Source organism: Colletotrichum phormii (genome assembly GCF_030913505.1).
Source record: "Colletotrichum phormii strain CBS 102054 chromosome Unknown BDP81scaffold_1, whole genome shotgun sequence".
Taxonomy (NCBI): Eukaryota; Fungi; Ascomycota; class Sordariomycetes; order Glomerellales; family Glomerellaceae; genus Colletotrichum; species Colletotrichum phormii.
This window is the reverse complement of record NW_026851443.1, coordinates 3,402,112-3,421,281: the sequence shown is the minus strand read 5'-3', so window position 1 is coordinate 3,421,281 and position 19,170 is coordinate 3,402,112. Positions and strand designations below refer to the sequence as shown.

At 54.5% G+C, this 19,170-nt stretch overlaps 8 protein-coding genes across 8 annotated transcripts; 3 read left to right on the top strand and 5 right to left on the bottom strand.

Moving 5' to 3' along the window:
- Positions 1-473: 473 nt before the first annotated feature.
- BDP81DRAFT_388944 (uncharacterized protein) lies at positions 474-756 on the bottom strand (the record flags this gene model as incomplete). Its single annotated transcript, XM_060587195.1, has 2 exons — positions 474-650; positions 709-756. The coding sequence occupies 2 exons, from the start codon at positions 754-756 to the stop codon at positions 474-476; spliced, it is 225 nt and encodes a 74-aa protein (XP_060452149.1).
- Positions 757-810: 54 nt separating this feature from the next.
- On the bottom strand, positions 811-1,753 carry BDP81DRAFT_15478 (uncharacterized protein). The gene has a single exon (XM_060581941.1). The coding sequence runs from the start codon at positions 1,662-1,664 to the stop codon at positions 900-902; it is 765 nt and encodes a 254-aa protein (XP_060452148.1). The 5' UTR covers positions 1,665-1,753; the 3' UTR covers positions 811-899.
- Positions 1,754-2,005: 252 nt separating this feature from the next.
- Positions 2,006-4,856, top strand: BDP81DRAFT_388943 (DNA repair protein; the record flags this gene model as incomplete). The annotated part of the gene is made up of 2 exons (XM_060587194.1): positions 2,006-2,047; positions 2,100-4,856. The coding sequence occupies 2 exons, from the start codon at positions 2,006-2,008 to the stop codon at positions 4,854-4,856; spliced, it is 2,799 nt and encodes a 932-aa protein (XP_060452147.1).
- A 560-nt stretch (positions 4,857-5,416) lies between these two features.
- Positions 5,417-5,702, bottom strand: BDP81DRAFT_388942 (uncharacterized protein; the record flags this gene model as incomplete). Its single annotated transcript, XM_060587193.1, has 2 exons — positions 5,417-5,611; positions 5,682-5,702. The coding sequence occupies 2 exons, from the start codon at positions 5,700-5,702 to the stop codon at positions 5,417-5,419; spliced, it is 216 nt and encodes a 71-aa protein (XP_060452146.1).
- Positions 5,703-9,599: 3,897 nt separating this feature from the next.
- BDP81DRAFT_15414 (N-terminal C2 in EEIG1 and EHBP1 proteins-domain-containing protein) lies at positions 9,600-12,096 on the top strand. The gene is made up of 5 exons (XM_060581937.1): positions 9,600-9,838; positions 10,303-10,319; positions 10,437-10,460; positions 10,532-11,141; positions 11,220-12,096. The coding sequence occupies exons 1-5, from the start codon at positions 9,826-9,828 to the stop codon at positions 11,984-11,986; spliced, it is 1,431 nt and encodes a 476-aa protein (XP_060452145.1). The 5' UTR covers positions 9,600-9,825; the 3' UTR covers positions 11,987-12,096.
- Positions 12,097-12,513: 417 nt separating this feature from the next.
- Positions 12,514-14,653, bottom strand: BDP81DRAFT_15435 (hsp70-like protein). The gene is made up of 3 exons (XM_060581938.1): positions 14,306-14,653; positions 14,086-14,212; positions 12,514-14,010 (listed from the first exon to the last, which is right to left on the bottom strand). Exons 1-3 carry the CDS (start codon positions 14,436-14,438, stop codon positions 12,582-12,584), a joined length of 1,689 nt encoding a protein of 562 aa, XP_060452144.1. The 5' UTR covers positions 14,439-14,653; the 3' UTR covers positions 12,514-12,581.
- A 351-nt stretch (positions 14,654-15,004) lies between these two features.
- Positions 15,005-15,812, top strand: BDP81DRAFT_444693 (exosome complex exonuclease RRP40; the record flags this gene model as incomplete). Its single annotated transcript, XM_060591868.1, has 2 exons — positions 15,005-15,202; positions 15,282-15,812. 2 exons carry the CDS (start codon positions 15,005-15,007, stop codon positions 15,810-15,812), a joined length of 729 nt encoding a protein of 242 aa, XP_060452143.1.
- A 483-nt stretch (positions 15,813-16,295) lies between these two features.
- BDP81DRAFT_444692 (uncharacterized protein) lies at positions 16,296-18,424 on the bottom strand (the record flags this gene model as incomplete). The annotated part of the gene is made up of 2 exons (XM_060591867.1): positions 16,296-16,575; positions 16,626-18,424. The coding sequence occupies 2 exons, from the start codon at positions 18,422-18,424 to the stop codon at positions 16,296-16,298; spliced, it is 2,079 nt and encodes a 692-aa protein (XP_060452142.1).
- Between the last annotated feature and the right edge of the window lie 746 nt (positions 18,425-19,170).

The following is a 19,170-nucleotide window of genomic DNA, read 5'->3' as shown; positions in this document are numbered from 1 at the left end:
CACTGGCACCAGCCACACTAAGTGTGTTTGCACCGCCACGTGGAACGCAGAGGAAGTCTGTCGTCATTGTGGGACGCGCAACGTGCAGCGTAAGGTCGCATTACTGCTTTCCGAAGATACTAACGATGGGAATAGAGGTGTTTGACGATCTCCAGAAGATTTCACGAACAGTCCAACTACGCTGCCTTCTGATCCATCCTCACCATATCCTCACTGAACCAAAAGGTATTGCAGTCAACGTTTCAACTCGTTTACGCTTGCGCGATTTTGATGGCCAAGGGAACCCAGCCCATATCAGTGGTGTCAGGTTATGTGGGATTTGATTCATGAATGTATTGGTAGTATTAAGATGGCTTTATTCACCGACCAATTCCCGAGTCTCCGTGCTCGGTTCGTTTCCCATAGTCTACAATTCGTAACTGGTCATACAAGGTCATGCACCGCGAAAGATGCTGCCTAATCGTCGTGCTGGTTTACTTGTTCAAAGCCTCCGCCTTGGCTCGGCGCTCCTCCTTGGTTCCCTCCTCTTGAGCGTTGAAGTCCTTGGGGACGGCAGGGCCGGGGTGCGCTTGGTGAGCAGCAAACTTGGGGTCGCCACTGCCACTCTCCTGAATGGGCTGAGTGCTGAACTGCTTCTCCTTGTCGGAGTTCTACAAAGGTGTCAGCTTCGCAGCTTTGGGTTGCGAATGAGGGGTAGATGCTACTCACGTCACCCTTGGTGATGTTGTTGACGAGCTCCTTAACCTTGTCGGCCATTTTGAAAGATTGTTTGGTTGCTTGGGTGGTTTGGTTTGAAGAGTCTTTGGTGGGTTGATGAATCGGTATTGTGATGAGTAGTCAAAGCAGGAGCAAGCAAGAGTAGGGCAATGGTCTGTTTATAAACTATCTCTGCTGGTGGCTTACATGTGAGTTGAGGCATGTCGCTGCGGTACGTGGAAGGTTGCGACGGCCGATGACGTCGTCCCGCCCGCAGAGGGGTAGAGGCAGTCACAACCCCGCGGGCAACATCCCCGCGAGCAACATCCCCGCTTACCTGGAAGGCCTCCTATGCAAAGACACTTTTGTTGCCTTTTGATTGTGCGATTGGCTCTCTGCATGTACCGCCCGTAGCCGGGCCCCTTCAACAGCCATTGATCTTGGCGTATCTGGATGGGAAGATGCTGGCCAGATTCCTGCGCGTCACCGGCGAATTGCGTGCATATCACGAGGGCCGCTAACGTGCAAGAGGATGGACCAAAAACTTGACAGAAGACGACCGGCTTTCCAGTGACAAGCACGCCATGCTCCATAACCCCACGGTTGCATCTACCAGTGATCGTTGCCGAGTCTTGTCGATTCGATGCGGTGTTGGCGCTATTCAGGATTGCTGTTGAAGATCCCAAGATGTCTTGTTCTAGTGACCACGGGGGTGGTTCTAGGAGCCAACTGGTCTGCAAGTGAAATAAGGTAGGTAGAGTACGAAACTCGAGATCATCTTGGTGGGCGTTGAGATTCCGAGTGAGATTACAAGCAAGATTCTCGAGGCACCTGCTTCGACTGTGCCCAGCCATGTCTTTGGCAAGTGACTGGACTAACACCCATCGCCGGGACGTTCTAAGCTTACATGTTAGCGCGTGCACCTTGTCTCGAACAATAGTTTCTTGGGCTCGGTTGACCATGGCCATTTCTGAGAGGAGCCAGTACCTAATTGTCCGAGAGTGCTTTTCCCATGAGTTCGCTCTCTCTCAGATGATATAAAGTAATAGTAGCAGCCGCGGTATAAATAGCCATCTGACTTCCTGAAGTTGAACGTCTTGCTTGAAGTTGTGTTGATTTCGTACAGTGAGTGTTGACTATATAACACTGTATGGTCTGGGTTATTTCAACTGTGCGCGGCACTGTATTTCAGCGGCACCCAGGGAATCTTAAGTGGTGACCTCAGTCCGGATCCAGTCATGATCGATCCAAGCATGTCTCCCGGTAGCTTTCAACCACACTCGGTGCCCACAGCTAGCCACGATGCACCATGTCAACCAACGCTCAGCCGGTCAAGCTCTCTCTTCCTCTTGTAAGTTCCTCATATAAATTCTCATGTGCTTCATGAAACTGAACCCTTCCAGGAATACCAGCAGAGCCTCTTCCAGGAGCTGCGGAATGAAGATGAGCTCGTCGTCCTCGCCCGTGGGCTGGGGCTCGTGAGGCTCGTCACAAACCTGCTTCATTCCTACGATGCGGCAGGAAACAACCTAATTATTCTCGTTGGGGCCGAGGATCGCGAAAACAATTGGATTGGAGAAGCCCTGGCTGAGCATGCCGCAATCAGCCAGTCGCCCAACGCGAGGGGGCTCACGGTCGTCAACACTGACTTCACCAGTGTTGGCGCAAGAGAAAAGATGTATACCCGCGGTGGCATCTTTAGCATCACCTCGCGCATCCTTGTCGTCGACCTCCTGACGAATCTCCTCGACACCGAGAAAGTCACCGGCTTCATCGTTTTACACGCCGATCGCGTCGTGGCCACGTCGCTTGAGGCTTTCATTCTGCGGATTTATCGACAAAAGAACAAGGCCGGCTTCCTCAAGGCGTTCGCCGACAATCCCGATCCATTCTCGACCGGCTTCTCGCCATTGACCACTATGATGAGGAACCTCTTTCTAAGAAAGGCGTCATTGTGGCCACGCTTCCACGTGACGGTGGCAGAGTCTCTGGAGGGCAAGAAAACGGCAGAGGTGATTGAGTTGAACATCTCAATGAGCGAACCCATGCGAGATATTCAAAATGCAATTCTTGAATGTGTTGAAGTCAGCATCCATGAGCTGAAGAAAGGCAACACGGGCCTGGAGATGGAGGATTGGAACCTCGACAGTGCCTTACATAAGAACTTTGACGTGATCATCAGAAGGCAGCTCGACCCTAATTGGCACAGAGTTAGCTGGAAGACTCGACAGATCGTCAACGACTTGAGCGTTCTTCGTGGCATGCTCTCGTCCGTTCTTTCCCTCGACGCCGTCTCATTCTTGCAACATTTAGATACCATCCATGCAGCACATTCGCCGCCTCCGGGGTCGACGAGGCAAAACCAGTCTCCTTGGTTGTTCCTTGACGCAGCGCAGACCATCTTCGAGACAGCGCGCCGTCGAGTCTACTCTGCCAGCGCGAAAGCTGCAACAGCAGATGCGAATATTGACTCACTTCGCCCTGTTCTTGAAGAGCAGCCGAAATGGGCTTGGCTGGCGGACGTCTTGACTGAGATTGACAACAGCATGCACTTTGACCCTCCGGCCCGCGACGATTCCAACAGCACCATTCTTATCATGTGTGGTGATACAAATACTTGCAGGCAACTCCGAGACTACTTGCAGACCATGTATTTCAAGCCAAAAGTCGAGAAAGACCCGACGAAAGAAGATGACGAGGAAGACTCGGCATCAGCAGCTTTCATGATGAGGCGGAAGCTGCGCAACTATCTACGATGGAAACGGGAATTTGCCCAGGTCAACGCTACGCTCTTTTCCGAAAACCAAAAGGCTCTGAATGGCGCCACTGATCGTAACGGCCAACGGCTTCGGGGCAAGGCACCGTCGAACAAGCGGAGGCGCATGCGAGGCGGCGGTATGGCTGGAACAGCCCAGGGGCGAGCCGACAACGGCAGCATCCTCCAATTCTTTGAAAAGCCCACGGATGTCGAAGACCTCATGGCCGAGGTGCAAATCACAGAGGAGGAAGCGGACCAAAAGCCGGAGATCGTCACCGACCCCCTGGAGAATATGGAGGACTTTTTCCAGCTGTACGAAATGCAGGACCTGGTCGTCATCCACGCATACGACGGAGACCAGGACGAGCACGTATTGGAGGAGGTGAAGCCCCGGTACATCATCATGTACGAGCCCGACGCCGCCTTCATCCGCCGCGTCGAGGTCTACCGGTCGTCCCACAACGACAGAAACGTCCGGGTCTACTTTATGTACTACGGCGAGTCGGTCGAGGAGCAGCGGTACCTGTCGAGCGTGCGCCGCGAAAAGGATGCCTTTACGAAGCTCATCAAGGAGCGGGCCTCCATGTCCCTGGTGATGACGGTCGACCCCCACGGCGCCGAAGACCCGCAGGAGGCTTTCCTGCGCACAATCAACACCAGGATCGCCGGCGGCGGCCGTCTCGCCGCCACGGCGCAACCGCCCCGCATCGTCGTCGACGTGCGCGAGTTCCGCTCCTCGCTGCCGTCCCTCCTGCACGGCCGGTCCATGATCATCGTCCCCTGCATGCTCACGGTCGGCGACTACGTCCTCTCGCCCAACATCTGCGTCGAGCGCAAGTCCATCTCCGATCTCATCTCCTCCTTCAAGGACGGCCGCCTCTACGCGCAGTGCGAGACCATGTTCCAGCACTACAAGAGCGCCATGCTCCTCATCGAATTCGACCAGAACAGGTCTTTTACGCTGGAGCCCTTTGCCGATCTGTCGGGCAGCCTCAACAGCATCGCGCCGACGAACGTCTCGTCGGACCTGCAGTCCAAGCTCGTCCTGCTCACGCTGGCGTTCCCGACGCTGCGTATCATCTGGTCGTCCTCGCCGTACCAGACGGCCGAGATCTTTGAGTCGCTCAAGGCGCAAGAGGATGAGCCGGATCCGATCGCCGCGGTGCGCGCCGGGCTCGATAAGGATATGCAGGCCGAGGACCAGGTTTTTAACCTGGAGCCGCAGGAGATGCTGGGTGCTGTGCCGGGGATCAATCCCAAGAACATTATGCGGCTTGTGCTGGCGACGGAGAATTTGCGGGAGGTGGCCAACTTGACGGAGAGAGAGCTGGAGCCGATGATTGGAAAGGAATCTGGGCGGCAGGTGTGTGGATTCTTTAACCGTAATGTACTGGAAGATTAAGTATCATACCAAAGTGAGCAAGTGTGCTAACAGGAGATTTCTGTTTTTGCGAATAATTCCTGTGGACATGGCAGTCGGTCGAGAGATGTTAACCTTCGATTCTCATGCTAAACATCGAGCTTGCCGCGATAATTCAGCCCGCTTGAATACCTTGGGATCAATACCGTCTCTCAATTTCTCCTTAGATGTGAACGCGCAAACCTAGTGCGGTTGCAGCAAAGCCTTGACAACATCACAAGCGCCAACGCGGAAGGTGCCAGAGGACAAGCGACCCAATATCACAATGGAACGATAGTTGTTTGCGGATATCTTGTTATACCATTCAAGCTAAGCTAGTGGTATCTGGGTATCGTAAGGAAAAAAGAAAGCTTCGTCGGGGGGTATGCTGTCAAAGCCTGATTCGCGTCGCGCTCTCCATTAATCTTCATCCTCCTCACGCCCTCGCCCTCCCCTCGTAATGCATAATCGCGAAAGTATTCGAGTTGGGGTCGCACATCAATCATATTGGCTCAACCCCTTCCATCTCATGTGTGTGTGTGATTTGGGACGGAAAGGACGGCTTAGACGTGACTTCTAGTCGTAGTCTTGTGGCGACGTCCACCACCGCCGCGACGACCGCAGTAGCCGCAGGTGAGGAAGCTGATGATGATGTTGCAGAAGGAGACGATGCCGCCGATGATGGCGTGGAGGATGCCTCCGATGCCTGAGATGACGGAGGTGAGGCAGTTGCCGATGGTCCGGAAGACGGATTGGACCTATTGGGGAAGCAAAGTCAGTTTATAATTTCTTCCAGCAGAATTAGTGTAAAGAGGAATGATGACTTACACAAGAGACGACGGCACCCATTTTTGCGGTGTTGTGATGGTTTGTTTGAGAGGGTGGATTGGTTGTAGATGTGTTGGGAGAGAAACCTCGAAGGTGCCTGTGGTGTTTGTTTGTTTGTTGGTGGTGATGTGATGAGCTACTATGAAGTTTTTTTGAGGTAGAGGGAAAAGGAAGAAAGGGTCTTATATACAAACTGAACGCCAAAGCAGCTCGGAATGCGCAACGTCAAGGCCACCCACCCCCTTGTGACTTGCCAAACAGACACACCTTACATCACAGCAGAGCGGTGACACCATTACGAATGAAGGTACATTCTACCGACTCCCCCCGTCCCCGCCATCGTCGATTTTCGACGGTCAGCGGTAAGGTAAAAGGTATGGTATCGTATCACACATTACCCTTATTTCCGGGTCGTTTTAGACGCTAGGAGAATTGGGGGAGGTGTGTGGGATGTCTGGGCCGCTGGGACTCTGGGAGAGAGAGAGAGAGTGCGAGGCGTGCAAGTGCCTTCAAAGTGATCTGCTAGCCGGGACACCGCATGGTGACGTCAATGTGGTAATCTCCCGTGATACATCACCTTTTTTTTTTCTCCCCTCGTCCCTTCCCTTCGCCTAAGATGCTACGGCACGTACCTTACGGTACTTAGCCCAGTCTTTTTTTCTTTCTTTCTAATGTACTCCCTCGGATTCCTTCAATGGGCGAATTCGGTCGGTATTGTCTCTAAACCAATCGGCCGAGGGAGACAATCTGCAGAGTTGCCTATCTCAAATGAGAGAAAATTCGAGACGAGGTGTGATCACCCACATCAGGGTTTCTGAATCCCCATCACACGACGACATTTCACAGGGCCGGAGCGAATGCACCGTCCAGAAGGAGCGACCGGTTCGAGTCGTTGGACACAACGTTGGACGGTTGAAAGGTGTGGAGGAACCCGTTTTGGGCCCAACCTTACGTTAGCCCGCAGGAAGATGTTCACTACGGATACCTACACGAGTCTGCATCGATGGAGTTTGATTGCACGTCGGGCGCTCCCAAGCTCCATTGATGATTGGAGACCAAACATGTCATGGTGCAGTTCGTAACCAGAGAAAAGAGAGGGTGCCAAGGTAGGCCCGCCCCAGCCACACGCTTCTCTGTGGCCAAGGAGACAACGTGGTGGCTGCTGGCGTCGCATTTGTGGCGGTCATTGCGGCTGTCTCATTTCCCATACCCCCAAGGTAAGCTTCCCTTCCCTCCTCCAAACAGGTTCCTGTGAAGAGATGACATCGTTCGTCTGGGCACTTCGGTGTGCGCTGTACGGAGTACCTATGAGAAAGGGATGGGAGGGCCATGACGTATGCGGCTCGGGGAATTCTTTTTTTTCTTCTGCTGCTGGGGGGACGGGGGTTGAGACTGGGATGTTGATTGAGTTTGTGTGGAGAACTGCGCTGCACTGCGTCACACTTCTCTCAGATTCTCCCTCTCCCTCTCTCTCACTGTCTCACAGACACCAGAAATTGCTGTTGGGGGCGACAACGGGTGACGGGTAGCGCGCCCCGGTGCGGCGTGACCTTGCTATCCCATACCCCCAGTCTTTCCTAATTCCCTGGCCGGATGTTCAAACTTTTTATGAGGCGCCTTTCTCGGGAGGGTTCACGAAGGGTCTGGAATGGTCTTTGAGGCCTGGGCGTCGTGCGTGATGGCTAGGGTGAGGTGATCTTGTCTCGGACGATGCACACTCACACTTTCCATCGCGGGCTGCGAGCTACAGTACGAGCTGCGATCCCGTGTTTATCCTTGAATCGTTAGGTCTTTGCAGTTCGCCGCCCTTGCCTTTCGGGATGGAGTGTTCATCTTGACGCAGATGTCGGCCTGTGCCGGCCGCCTGTGAGGACGCACCCGCTTGGGGAACCTAGAAAGGACAGGGCTGCACCTTGGGTTGTTTGGGGACCATATTGGAGAAGCGCACTGGACGGTATCGTCACTGGCTCGCGGTGCTGCGTGCCTGAATAATCAGAGTTGGGGGATGTTCTGACTCCCCTGACCCTCGTCTGTTCAGATGCTTTCCGCTTAAGGTAGTCTTCGGGCTGGAGGGTTGACTGGCTACCAGATCCCGACAACTCTAGGAGCTCTAGTTCACAATTTTAGGTTTGTTGAAGTCTCCGGCAGGTTTGAGTGTTTTGATCGTGACATTCCCCGACCAGACTGGGGTCTGGAGTGGTGTCACATCGAAGCAACACAAGAACCTTGACGACAACCTGTGCCGCAAGTGCTCGTAATTCTTTCTGAAGAGACTCGAGTACGCTTTCCGTATATTCTACCGTTTCGTCTCAGGGGAGAATGGCCATTTGTGCAACAAAAGTAAGTAGTGCCCTTCCATACAGCAGTTGATTTGGAGTTGCCTGCTCGCGAAATGGTGAATCGATGCGTTTGGTCATTCGATCTGTGACACTCCTTTAAAGTGGATCAAGGAAAGCTTGATATGTGGTTCAAGCCTTCGACTGACATCGCGGGCATTGGAGGCAGATCATATCGATCCAGATCCTCGGAAAATCAAGGTCTTGCTGTTGAAGATATTGCAAAAATGATTGAAATTTGACGAGACGGTCAAGGACTGTTTCAACACCAAAAGTGAAGCACTGATGGCATCATTGCCGAGGACGACAGAGGCTCTGGAATAATCGCAGTAGCTAATGGAAAGTTGTAGACGGCGATGTTCCCAGAGTCCACTATCGAACCTCAGGTGACAGGACGCTGCCTTTTTATTCATCAGAGACTGTCACCTGGCGTTAAGGTGCTCAGCGACGGCATGTGCTTGCCTCATGGGAAACCCGCCCTTGACAGAGGCCTGAGATGCTGTTACAACAGGGATATTGCGACAAGAAAGTAACCAAGTGGGTGACAAAATCGTTTGCCGCTCTGTACTCTAGCTCGACTCCTACTATTCCTATAATTTCCGTTCTGTTTATTATTCTTGTTATTTCTGTTATTTATGCTACTACCTTCATCTTATATATATATTCCTTTGTGAGTACTCCGTAAAGAAAAGAAGAAAAGATTAGTGAGGTAAGCATAGTAATCGTTTGTTGACCGGTATCCTAATTTTCACCGACTTGATAACTAAATAACAAGGCAATAAATAGTGTAATGGATTGAAAACACTAATTTAGAAAGGCCTCCAATGCAACTCGTCACAATGTGTAGACGGTAAAATGCCATGATGAATGTGTGTATTGTGGCGCAGGCTACTAGTTGATAGACCGGAGGATCCAGATGTGGCTGATTGAAGAACTCGGGCCAGACACATGCCGCTACAGCGGTTCCGGTATCCGTACGCCCAGGATGCTGGGGGCAGTGGTACTCGATGGAGTTACGTATTCGTTCGACCCTGTCCGAAGTCAAACTCTCTTTCTTTCATCACCAAAAGAAAGAGAGAGCATCGACACGACCTGATCCAGAACCACTTGACTCTGAGCCTTCTTCGCAGAGATATTGTCCAAAGTCTTGGACATCTCCAACATCTACGGACAGCAGACCCCTGTTTGCTGAGTCATTCCGCCCGTGGAGGACCTGGAGGGACTGGCAGTCTGGAACCCCGAATTCCTGACCACCCCCTGCGCTCTGCCGCAATACATTCAAGCCCATATCTCTCTCGCGCGCTCTCAGCTTCCATTCTATCGACGCCCGCGGACGGACGACGCACTGTCAGATAGACGGCGATTGGTCGCTGACCACGCATGCAATCTCAAGCCTTTCCTTCAGCGGACATATTCAGAAAGACTGCCCTCAGCGTCACGGCACCGGCATCCCGTTATCTATTAGCCGTACCTACAGTGGTCCTGCCCCTCTCAAAGCTCCTCTAGCTGCCAGCACCGTATTATCCGGCTGTCCCGAAACGAAACCGAGCGTCGCTGACAAGAAAGGACAAGTCTATTCGTGTTGTTGGACTTTCCTGCACGTCTGCGCCTGCGTCTTCGACTGCGACAACGACCACGACTGTGTGTGCCTTGCCTGCCCTTCCACACTGCCATCTGCCTGCCCGCCTGCGCACTTTTACACACCTTACGGTACCTACCTCCGAAGGCGCGCGGTCCTCACCAGAGGTAGCAGGTATTATTAACTTGTTGGTCCGACGGAACCCAGCCAGCCATGCCTTTCATGAAACATGGCTTCCTTAAGTAAGCCTTTATTTGCTCCTTTCTCCGACTCGTCATCTTCCATCATCCGTCCCATGTCGAGCTGATTTTTTGCCGGCGTTGGTGTCCTTATTGTATTCTCTTATTTCACCTAAACATACACATTCCTTGTGACCACGTGGGCTGCCTAGCCCTTTGCTCACCCGTACCTTACATGAGGCTGAGATCTCACTGAGACAACCCCAGAGAGAGCTTGGTGGCCTTTTCTTTTCACGTCCAGCCCTACCTATCCTATTCACCTTTGCGCTTTAATCAACAACCTCATCATTCCCATGTCTCTCCCTTGAAAGCACCTCTTGTTGGGGCCCGGGGCTTTTCAGTCCCGCCTCACTTTGCTTCTGCTTCTGTCTCCGTCATTACTTACCACTTGCGCTGAGCGAGAGCGAATCACTCGCTCAAAATGAGTCCTCTCAAGAGCATGGCTAACGGGGGCTTCCTGCCCACAGTCAATAAGAACAGAAAGGTAATGCCTCCTCTCCGCTCCCACCATCCTGCCGTGGGAAACTCAATCCCCCAAAGTGGAGGACCGTTGTTGGTGACCACTCAGCGAACCGGTTTGAGCTAACGCCACTTGATGCAGCCAAAGTTTGAGTTACATCTAAAGGTGCGAGCCCCTCCTGACACAGCAGTTGCTGCATTCTGGCGAGGAACAACTCTCATTGACAACTCCTTCAGATCTTCGATTTGAACAACGTCCCGTTGGTATCAGGGACATCGATAGTAAAATGGAACCTGGCACACTCCATCCACGCCGAGCATCGCGGCCGCACACCGCAATGCCCCATCTCCAACCACAAGGTTGAGTACAACTACTCCAAGGTCGTCAGCCATATCCGGATTAGCATCGACAAGAACAACAACCTGACGGAGTGCCCCGTCGAGTTTGAGGTCCTGCAACAGTTTCCGGGCAGCGGTAGAGAGGAGAAGATCTCGCTCGGTCTCGTCAAGCTCAACCTCAGCGAGTACGTGGAGGAAAGTGATGGCCTTACCCGCGAGAGTAGCAGCTTCGACCGTGGTCACTCGCGCAAGCGAAGCAGCGGCACCAGCCAAAGCCCGATGTCGACGAGGGCGCCGGTGCTGGACGACCCAGACGTCGAGGATGGTATCTTGAGGCGATATCTGATGCAGGAGAGCAAAATCAACAGCACATTGAAAATCGGCATTTTGATGATGCAGCTTGATGGCGATAAGAACTACTCTGCGCCTCCTTTAAAGACTGCGCCTGTATTTGGTGGCATTGCTGGTATTATGGCTGGCGAATCAGTCGAGCAAGATGACGCTGGACGTAGGTCTTCCCCTATTTCCTAGCCTTGAATAGCCCTGCACTTCTTGGCGGCCCATCCAATACTAATCATTTCTCCAGAGCTTCCTACAATGGCCAAGTCCAGAGATGCCTCCGAAGTGCAGGACATGTACCGCCGCGCCCTCGCAGCCTCCTGGTCATGCCAAGCCGGTGAGCTTCCCGCCGACCAGTGCATCGAAGACATCTTCTCCGGCGGCGACGGCTGGCAGGCAGGACGTACGGGACGCACCGGCAAGAAGACAACCACCTTTGACCTGGACAACGGCGGCTCTCTAAGCTCCGATGAGGGCGGCTTGAACGGCACCCTCCGGCCCTCGGACTTTCGCAAGCTGGAACGGAAGCAGCAGCAGCAACAACAACAGCAACAGCAGCAGCTGCTGGACCCGCCTCAGCAAGATCACCTGCACCTACACCGTCTGCACAACGGACACCGCCACCACTCGCGCAACAACAGCGGCTCCAGCGAGAAGAGTATGAGGAGCTTGCGAAGCATTAAGAGCATGGCCACCATCGTTACGGGCCGCGGTGACACGGCGAGCAGCACCGCTGGCGCGAGCAACGTGGCTCGTCGCGGTTCACATAGCCGGACCAGGGGCCGGGACGACGATCAACGTCTCGGAGTAGGTGGCGGTGGCGGTAACGGAGGTGGTATCGGTGCGCGCGACTACGGACGCTCGAGGAGCCGCAGCGGTAGCATGGTGAGCTTGGCACCGACGATGGGCAGCAGTGATCGAGGGCGCGAGAGCTCGAGGAGGAACAGGGAGCTGGAGGAATTTGACGTTCGTGACGATCTCGTTGCGTGGAGGTTGCCTGGTGCTGTCACATAAAAGGGGGCAGAGCGATGTGAACCAAGAACCGTTTTTGCTTTCGTTCCCTTGTAGCAAGGTGTTAGTGGGCAGGCGTACATTTAATCTTCTTGTATTGGCGATCCCCACCCCCCTTTTTTTTCAGACTCATTCTAGTGAAGCTTTGTCCCCGTATCATCCTTGGGAGGGATTGTGTATACGCATAGCAACAAATATCAGATTTGGTTGCATTTTCAAAGTCATGTCTCTGAATTCAGATCCGCATGTTTGCAAAGTTTCAGGGGAAACGAAAAGTTCATTTAACAGCATTTCGTTTCTACATCTGTCTCACCCAAGACTAACTCGCCTACAAAAAAGCTCGCTGTCTATACCTCTTTTTTGCTCTCTCTATGTTCCGGGTGTTTTCATTTCCGTTTTGATTCATCCCTTCCCTTTCCTTTCCACTCCCCACCACTTTGGATCTATAAAAAAACGGGGGTAGGCTTTATTCCATATTGCCGAACCGCTCCTCTCTTTTTACGCCTGGCCCTTTTTTTGCGATAAACGGCGCGCCTGTTTTGTAAAAGGCAAAGTCGTTACTGGTCTTGTTTTGATATCAAGAGACGGACACCCCACTTCAAGGAGCGCTGATGGCACCGCGGACACCGCCCTTGCCGCCAACCTCTCTCGCCGTTATCGTGACGCCCAAGTCGGCAGCGACGTTGATGGTGACCTCGACCTTGGCGCCGTTGCTGACGCCGCGGACGGCGGCCTCGGCGAGGGTGGGACCGACCTTCCAGACCTTTTCGCGGATATCCTCCTCTTCCTCGTCGGAGAAGTCAGAGTCGTCCTCGTCGTCGTCGCCGTTGGCCTCGGGCTTGGCGGCCTTGGGCTCGGGCTTGGTGACCTTGATGTGGGCGCCTCCCTCGACGATGCGGACGAGGACGTCGCCTCCGTCCTTGGGACCGGCGATCTTGACGGTACGGCGGGCGGGGACGGCGGTCTCGGCGGGGACGACGGGGACGAACTCGTCGTTTGCGCCGACAACGCCGATGGCATTGGAGATGTGCTTGACGGTGGTGACGGCGGCGTGGGTGCTCTGGTCAATGTCCTCGGCGTCGTATTCCTGGATCAGCGAGGCCTGGAGGGCGGCGCCGCGGGCGAGGAGCTCCGAGGGGTTGATTGCGTTGGCGACGGTGGCGGGGGCGATGACCTTTGTGGACTCGGGGAAGAGCTGGGCAAAGTTTGCGGCGATGCGCGGGGTGTGGGCGGTGCCGCCGGCGACGATGACCTCGTCAATGTCGAGGACGTCGAGCTCGGCCTTCTTGACGACGCCTTCGACGAGGCGGTTGAAGCCGTCAAAGACCTTGCGGGCGACCATTTCGTAGCGTAACCGGTTGATGGTGGACTGGAAGTCGACGCCATCGGCGAGGGACTCGACGCTGAAGCTGGCGTTGGCGCTGAGGGAGAGGGCGCGCTTGGTGGACTCGGACTCGGCCTTGAGCTTGGCGAGGGAGCGGGCGTTCTCGCGGGGGTCGGTGGTGTGCTTCTTGATGAACTCCTTGGCAAAGTAGTCGATGAGCACCTGGTCGAGGTGGGAGCCGGAGAACTCGTAGTCGTGGGCGGTGGCGAGGACGGTGTACATGCCGCCGCGGGAGGCGACGACGGCCACGTCGGAGCGGGTGCCGCCCAGGTCGGCGACGACGACAATCTTGTCCTCAACGACGGCCTCAGGGCGGGCGTCGTAGGCGAGGACGGCGGCGACGGGGTCGGAGATGACCTGGAGGACCTCGAGGCCGGCCTCCTTTGCGGCGGCGACGAGAGCCTCCCTCTGCTTCTCGGTGAAGTTGGTGGGGACGGTGATGACGGCCGAGGTGACCTTTTGGCCCAGGTAGTCGCTGGCGGAGCCGACGAGGCGGCGGATGTAGCGCACGGAGGCCTCGTGGACGGAGACGGTGGAGGGTTCCTCGGCGTCCACCTTGTCCTTGATGGAGAAGGAGACGGTGCCGTTCACGTCCTGGGGGTGGGCAGAGGCGTGGTTGTGGGTGGGGTCGATGGACTTGAAGCTGTTGGTGGTGGGATATGGTCAGTTCAAAGATGCCAGGCGGGCAGCGTGTGATATGGGAAGGGTAAAACCGTACTCCTGTCCGAGGAAGTCCTTGAAGTATGCGATCGTGTTGGTGGGATTCCGGATGAGGAAGGCCTTGGCCTGCTGTCCGTAGTACTCGTCTCCATCAACGTAGGAGAGGATGGTGGGAATTTGACGGTCTGGCGGAATTTCGCAAGGTTAGCGGTTCACTTCTTCTACAAAGACAATAAACAAGTGCCGTGCTTCCCCCATCCCCCAGAGAATAAACTCACCTCCGTCCTCGTTGGCCATAACCTCAGCCTTGTCATCCTTGGTGTATGCGATGGAGCTGTTAGAGTTGCCAAAGGTGATACCAATGACGGTACGGTCGCCCGGCGCGGGCCGCGAGTCACCGTTCGTAGCCATTTTGTGTGTGTGTGTGTGTGTGTGTATGTGTGCGTCCGGAGAGACGTATGTGTGTGTGCGTCTGTATATTCGCCGTGGAGGGGGAGGAGGCGACGATATGAGGAGTCGAGAAAAGAGCAGGGGGGCTATTTATTGAACTTTGGTTCCGCAACTCCTGTAGAGATCTCGGGGAGGAGGAATGTTTTCAATGGTGGTGGGTGGATGGATGGTGGGGGTTCCTCTCAAAGGCCAACTCGAAATTTTGGGCAAGGTAAAAAAAAATTCCCACGTTCGCTGGTCGTCCAGTCGCAGTGGGGCACTTTGGTTCTCCACACATGTCCCACCAGCCGTATTCCAATCAAATTCAATTCGCTGGGCGCGCAGCGCCGCACACACGAAGGTGCCCCGCCGAAGCTTTCGACATTCAGTGACCGCTGCTGCTGCAAGGCTGAAATCGAGTTGGTACCAAGCAAGCAGAACGGCGGCGCAGAAGGCGGGAAAAAAGTACTTGGCGTCCTATTCCTCTTTGACAACTTCAATTCAACATCACAACCTAAACTCGCCTCCCGAAGAACGAAAACTCAACCATGGCCTCCGTCGGCCCTTACGTCCTCCCCGGCGACGTGATCGACGACTCCCTCATCCCCTCGCATCAGAAACTTCCCCTGCGCCTCGGTCCTGGTCTCCGACATGTTCCTCCCAGACAAATAGTGCCCACCATCGCCGGCAAGCTCGTCACAGATTGCAAGAAGAACTCAATATGGGTTGAGCAGACAAGTGGAAGGGTACGATACATCCATATCAATGCTGCCATTTTGGCTCCAAGGAATAATAAACAAGAAGTTAACAAATGATCCCAAACAGTATATACCCGCCGTAGGCGACCTCGTCGTCGGCACCGTCCAGCGCACCGCCGCCGAACTCTACTACGTCCTCCTCGCCGACTACTCAACACCCGCAATGCTTCCCCAACTCTCCTTCGAAGGCGCGTCCAAAAAGACCCGCCCCCAATTAGCAGCCGGCGCCCTCGTCTACGCCCGCGTCACCCTGGCGAACAAGCACATGGACCCCGAGCTCGAATGCGTCTACCAATCCACCGGCAAGAGCGACGGCCTGGGGCCCCTCGTGGGCGGCATGCTCTTCGACATCTCACTAGGCATGTCGCGGCGTCTGCTCATGCCAAAGACGACGGATCTCGTCGTGCTGGAGGAGCTGGGTGCCACGGGCGCGGCCTTCGAGACGGCCGTCGGTCGCAATGGCAAGATCTGGGTCAACAGCGAGAGCACCAAGATCATCATCGCGGTGGGAAGGGCGATCCAGGAGACGGACCAGCGCGGTCTCACAATCGATCAGCAGAAGAAGCTTGTGAGATCTTTAATCAAAGATTTGAGTTAAAAGAGGTTTCCTATGCAAACACGCCCTCCCGTGATGCTTTTTGGCCTTGTTCTACAGTATTTACCCTGGCGGCAATCTCCGTGAGCCTCCAAACGCCCGACTGCTGCTATGGCAGCACCCGATAAAAGAATGTACCTGTGTTGCCTCCCTGTTTTGACTCCATCCTCAAGAGGCAACCATGATGTATGTAACACATTGCCCATTGGCAATAACAAAACGAATGATGTCTCGAGCCGTCGCTAGGCCCGATGGGAAATGACTCCTGTCAGAGGGTGCCTTGTTTAAGCAGCCGTACCCCCCTCATTCACTTCCAGTTCTGCGACCACTAAGAGCAAGGGCCGAAATCGCTTGCAAGTCCCTTGTCTGTCATTTCGATAGACCACTTCCCAAGCGTTCCCTCGTCTGTGGGGCGATCTTGCCCCTTTACCCCCTGAGTCGGTGGCACTGTGTTTGCGTGTAGAGAACCTTATTCGCAACGCACCCTTATGTTCCTCCCATATTCTCGTCGACGATGTCGGGTTCCGGGTCGGCCATTGGCGTGACTTGATGGATATTCATCATATGCCGTCTCCAGTTGTCCTTTCTGGGGAATGACTTGCCTCCCGCCTTGGAATAGGGGCAAGTGCTGACGGTGCAATGAAACTTCTTCGTCTTCTTGTGTTTATCGTTGATGTGACGATCCAGATGTGTCTTAGTACCGAATCTCTTTCCGCAGTTCGGATGGGCACATTCATGAGGTCTCTCATGGTACCGTTTGTGGTGACTAGATCTGTTAGTATAATGTGCCGACCCAATCTCCATACATCGACTTACTTCAGCTTATGAACTTGGTCGAAAAACCTGCCACATTCATCGCAAATAAAGGTCCGAGGGGATGGCTGCATTCCTGGATACGGTGAAGTGCTATTGCGGATATCCGAGCTGCCATCTGATCGAGGAGACGGACTGCTGTCGATTTGGGTGTTTGGCGTGCTTTGGTAAGATGGGCCGGAACTAGCTTGTCCAGCTACCGGCGGGGAGTGATCAGATGGGTCGGTCATTTCGCCATCGAGGTAGTGCTGGTTATGTTGATTATGTTGATCAGGCATGAGGTGGGTGGGATCGGGTAGTTGCGCGACACCGTTCATCTGTACATCTGGAATAGCGCCGTTTGCATGGCTACCATTTGTGAGGTTCCAGTTGATCGCCTGGTATTGTTCGTTCCCATATAACTTTGATGGTCCATTTGCTTCTTGCTGCTGACGTTGAAGTTCCTGTTGCTGCTGCTGCTGCTGCTGTTGCTGGAGAATATACTGTTCCTGCTGTTCGTATGATTGTTCCGGTGATTGTGGCGTAAGAGCTTGAGTTGCTTGCGGCGGTTCTGATATTGGCTTTGGAGTGTCGACAGGCGGCTTAGGGGGCGGATGCGCGATATTGAACAGCTGCTGGTTCGTGTTCCACTTGTGCTCTGTCGGATTTGACGGTGCCATGATGTCCATTGGATTCACAGTCCCAGGAGCCGGTACAGCCGGAGGAAGAAAAGGAGGGGATTCAGTCGGCTTGGCTGCTCTTTTCTTTTCCAGCTCCGAAGCGTGGCCAGGGTCCTCAGGCTCCGACATGGGGCTAACAGGTAGGTGAATGGGTGAATCCAGCTGAGCGGTTCCGAAAGATGGACCGGTAAACTCGGTGGGAGATTCTGATAGTGTTTCGCTAAGAACGGGCTGCGACAGGTGACCCTTTGAGCGAACGGTTGCTGACTCCTTGGTGCTCGTGCGACGTATTATGCTTGCTAGGTTGAGCTTGAACGAGCTTCCTCGGGAGCTTGACCGTCTAGGAAGTGCCGCGCGACTTTGAGGCTCGTCGGTCGGAGGCGGCGTGACCATGCCAAAGGCCTCGGAAGGAATCGTCGGGCTGTAGTAGGTCGCGCTATGTCCATGATTGGCTTCGGTGTAGTCCATGCCATCGGCTCGAGTGGCAACCAGCTCGACACCCACGGGGGTCCATGGATAGGACGAGTCGCTGTTCCATGTGGGCGCATGTCCAAAAGAGTACTCGGTGGTGCCGCGTCTCGTCGTGACACTAGGTGGATGAGTGCTGTCGCCGGTGAAGCCACGCTGGTGCTGGTTGCTCACTTCATCGCTGGGAGGACGGTCGGTGCCGTTGTGAGATGATAGGGTCGTGTCCTTGGTAGACTGTCTCTCTGTACCCCTCAGGGTGTCGGCCTTGTTTCCAAAGGAATTTTCTGAAGAAAGACGGCTGTTGATTCCGGGTCCGGGTCCGGGCGCCGGCGCCTGTCCTGGAGGACCCATAGGCCCGGGGACGAAGGCCGTTTCCGTGTCGAGGCGTTCGGGCAATTCATTTCTCCTAGCTCTTCTCCTCCGAACGATAAATGGGTAGGCGCAAACACCGACGAGGAAGACGGCGACAATGACACCAATAACGACTCCAGCAACTCCTCCTCCTGATAATGAGCGGTGCTCTAGTGTCGCGCGGTTGGTGAGGGATAACATCTCCCGTCTTGGCTTCAGTCGGTTCATGTCAATCGAGCGTTTTAAGAAGGATGAACTGTCGTCAGATTCGCCAAGGTCTGATTGGGCAGTAATACCCTCAGACGAAGCTGCTGGAGGAGCCATTTTCGGCAACCACGCGTCAGCACTCGCTGCACCACATGAACCTCCCCCAAAGAGACCTGAGACACTCGGATGACGTTGACGGTGGCGGGCGCGAAGTGAGAAGGCGAGCTATAGACGCTGCGTCGCCTGTGAGTTGAGTATAAAGGCAGTCCAGATGGTATGTTTTGTTGAGACGACGTTGTGTGTGGACGAGCAGTCGCCGCGATGGCGATGAGCCCACGAGAGAGGAAGCGGATGAAGTGCAGTTAAAGTCAGCACCGTAATGGGGGCAGTTGGATTAATTAGGCCGGTGCAATGGTGGTTCAGCCTCACCCAGAAGCAGGTGCGCTCAGCAAGCGGGCGCAGGAGAGTACGGGAGTACGGGGTGGGAGCCTGGGAGAGAGAGAGAGAGTGAGTTGGAGTGGACTTGCAGTCTGTGGATCAAGGAAGGTTGGACTGGGTTGCCTCCCGCCTCCACGTTTACCTGCAGATTAAGGGAGTACTTTGGCTCGTCTGTGGCTCAGTCGGGTAAAGGTACGGAATACTTTCGGGGTACTTATATCCAGCTGCTGACAGAGGGTGGAAATACCGGTACCTGATCAAAATTGCGCCCACGTGCAGGTCGCTCGCTACCAAAATTTGGCCCCGCAGTACTGGCGCTTTGGCCAGAACAGACCAATCGTATTTTCGTAAAGCTTCACTGCCCCGCCACACGGCCTCTCCACGACCCTTGGTGTCTCCGTGTCTTGGTCGCAGGGAACTTGAAC

Bases quoted from the DNA above. Each gene is read 5' to 3' on its own strand.
- BDP81DRAFT_15478 (XM_060581941.1), bottom strand. From the start codon at position 1,664: ATGGCCATGGTCAACCGAGCCCAAGAAACTATTGTTCGAGACAAGGTG.
- BDP81DRAFT_15414 (XM_060581937.1), top strand. The intron at 10,461-10,531 runs GTGCGAGCCCCT...CAACTCCTTCAG, and splicing joins AGTTTGAGTTACATCTAAAG to ATCTTCGATTTGAACAACGT. The intron at 11,142-11,219 runs GTAGGTCTTCCC...TCATTTCTCCAG, and splicing joins CGAGCAAGATGACGCTGGAC to AGCTTCCTACAATGGCCAAG.
- BDP81DRAFT_15435 (XM_060581938.1), bottom strand. From the start codon at position 14,438: ATGGCTACGAACGGTGACTCGCGGCCCGCGCCGGGCGACCGTACCGTC. The intron at 14,213-14,305 runs GTGAGTTTATTC...AAATTCCGCCAG, and splicing joins TATGGCCAACGAGGACGGAG to ACCGTCAAATTCCCACCATC. The intron at 14,011-14,085 runs GTACGGTTTTAC...CACCACCAACAG, and splicing joins AAGGACTTCCTCGGACAGGA to CTTCAAGTCCATCGACCCCA.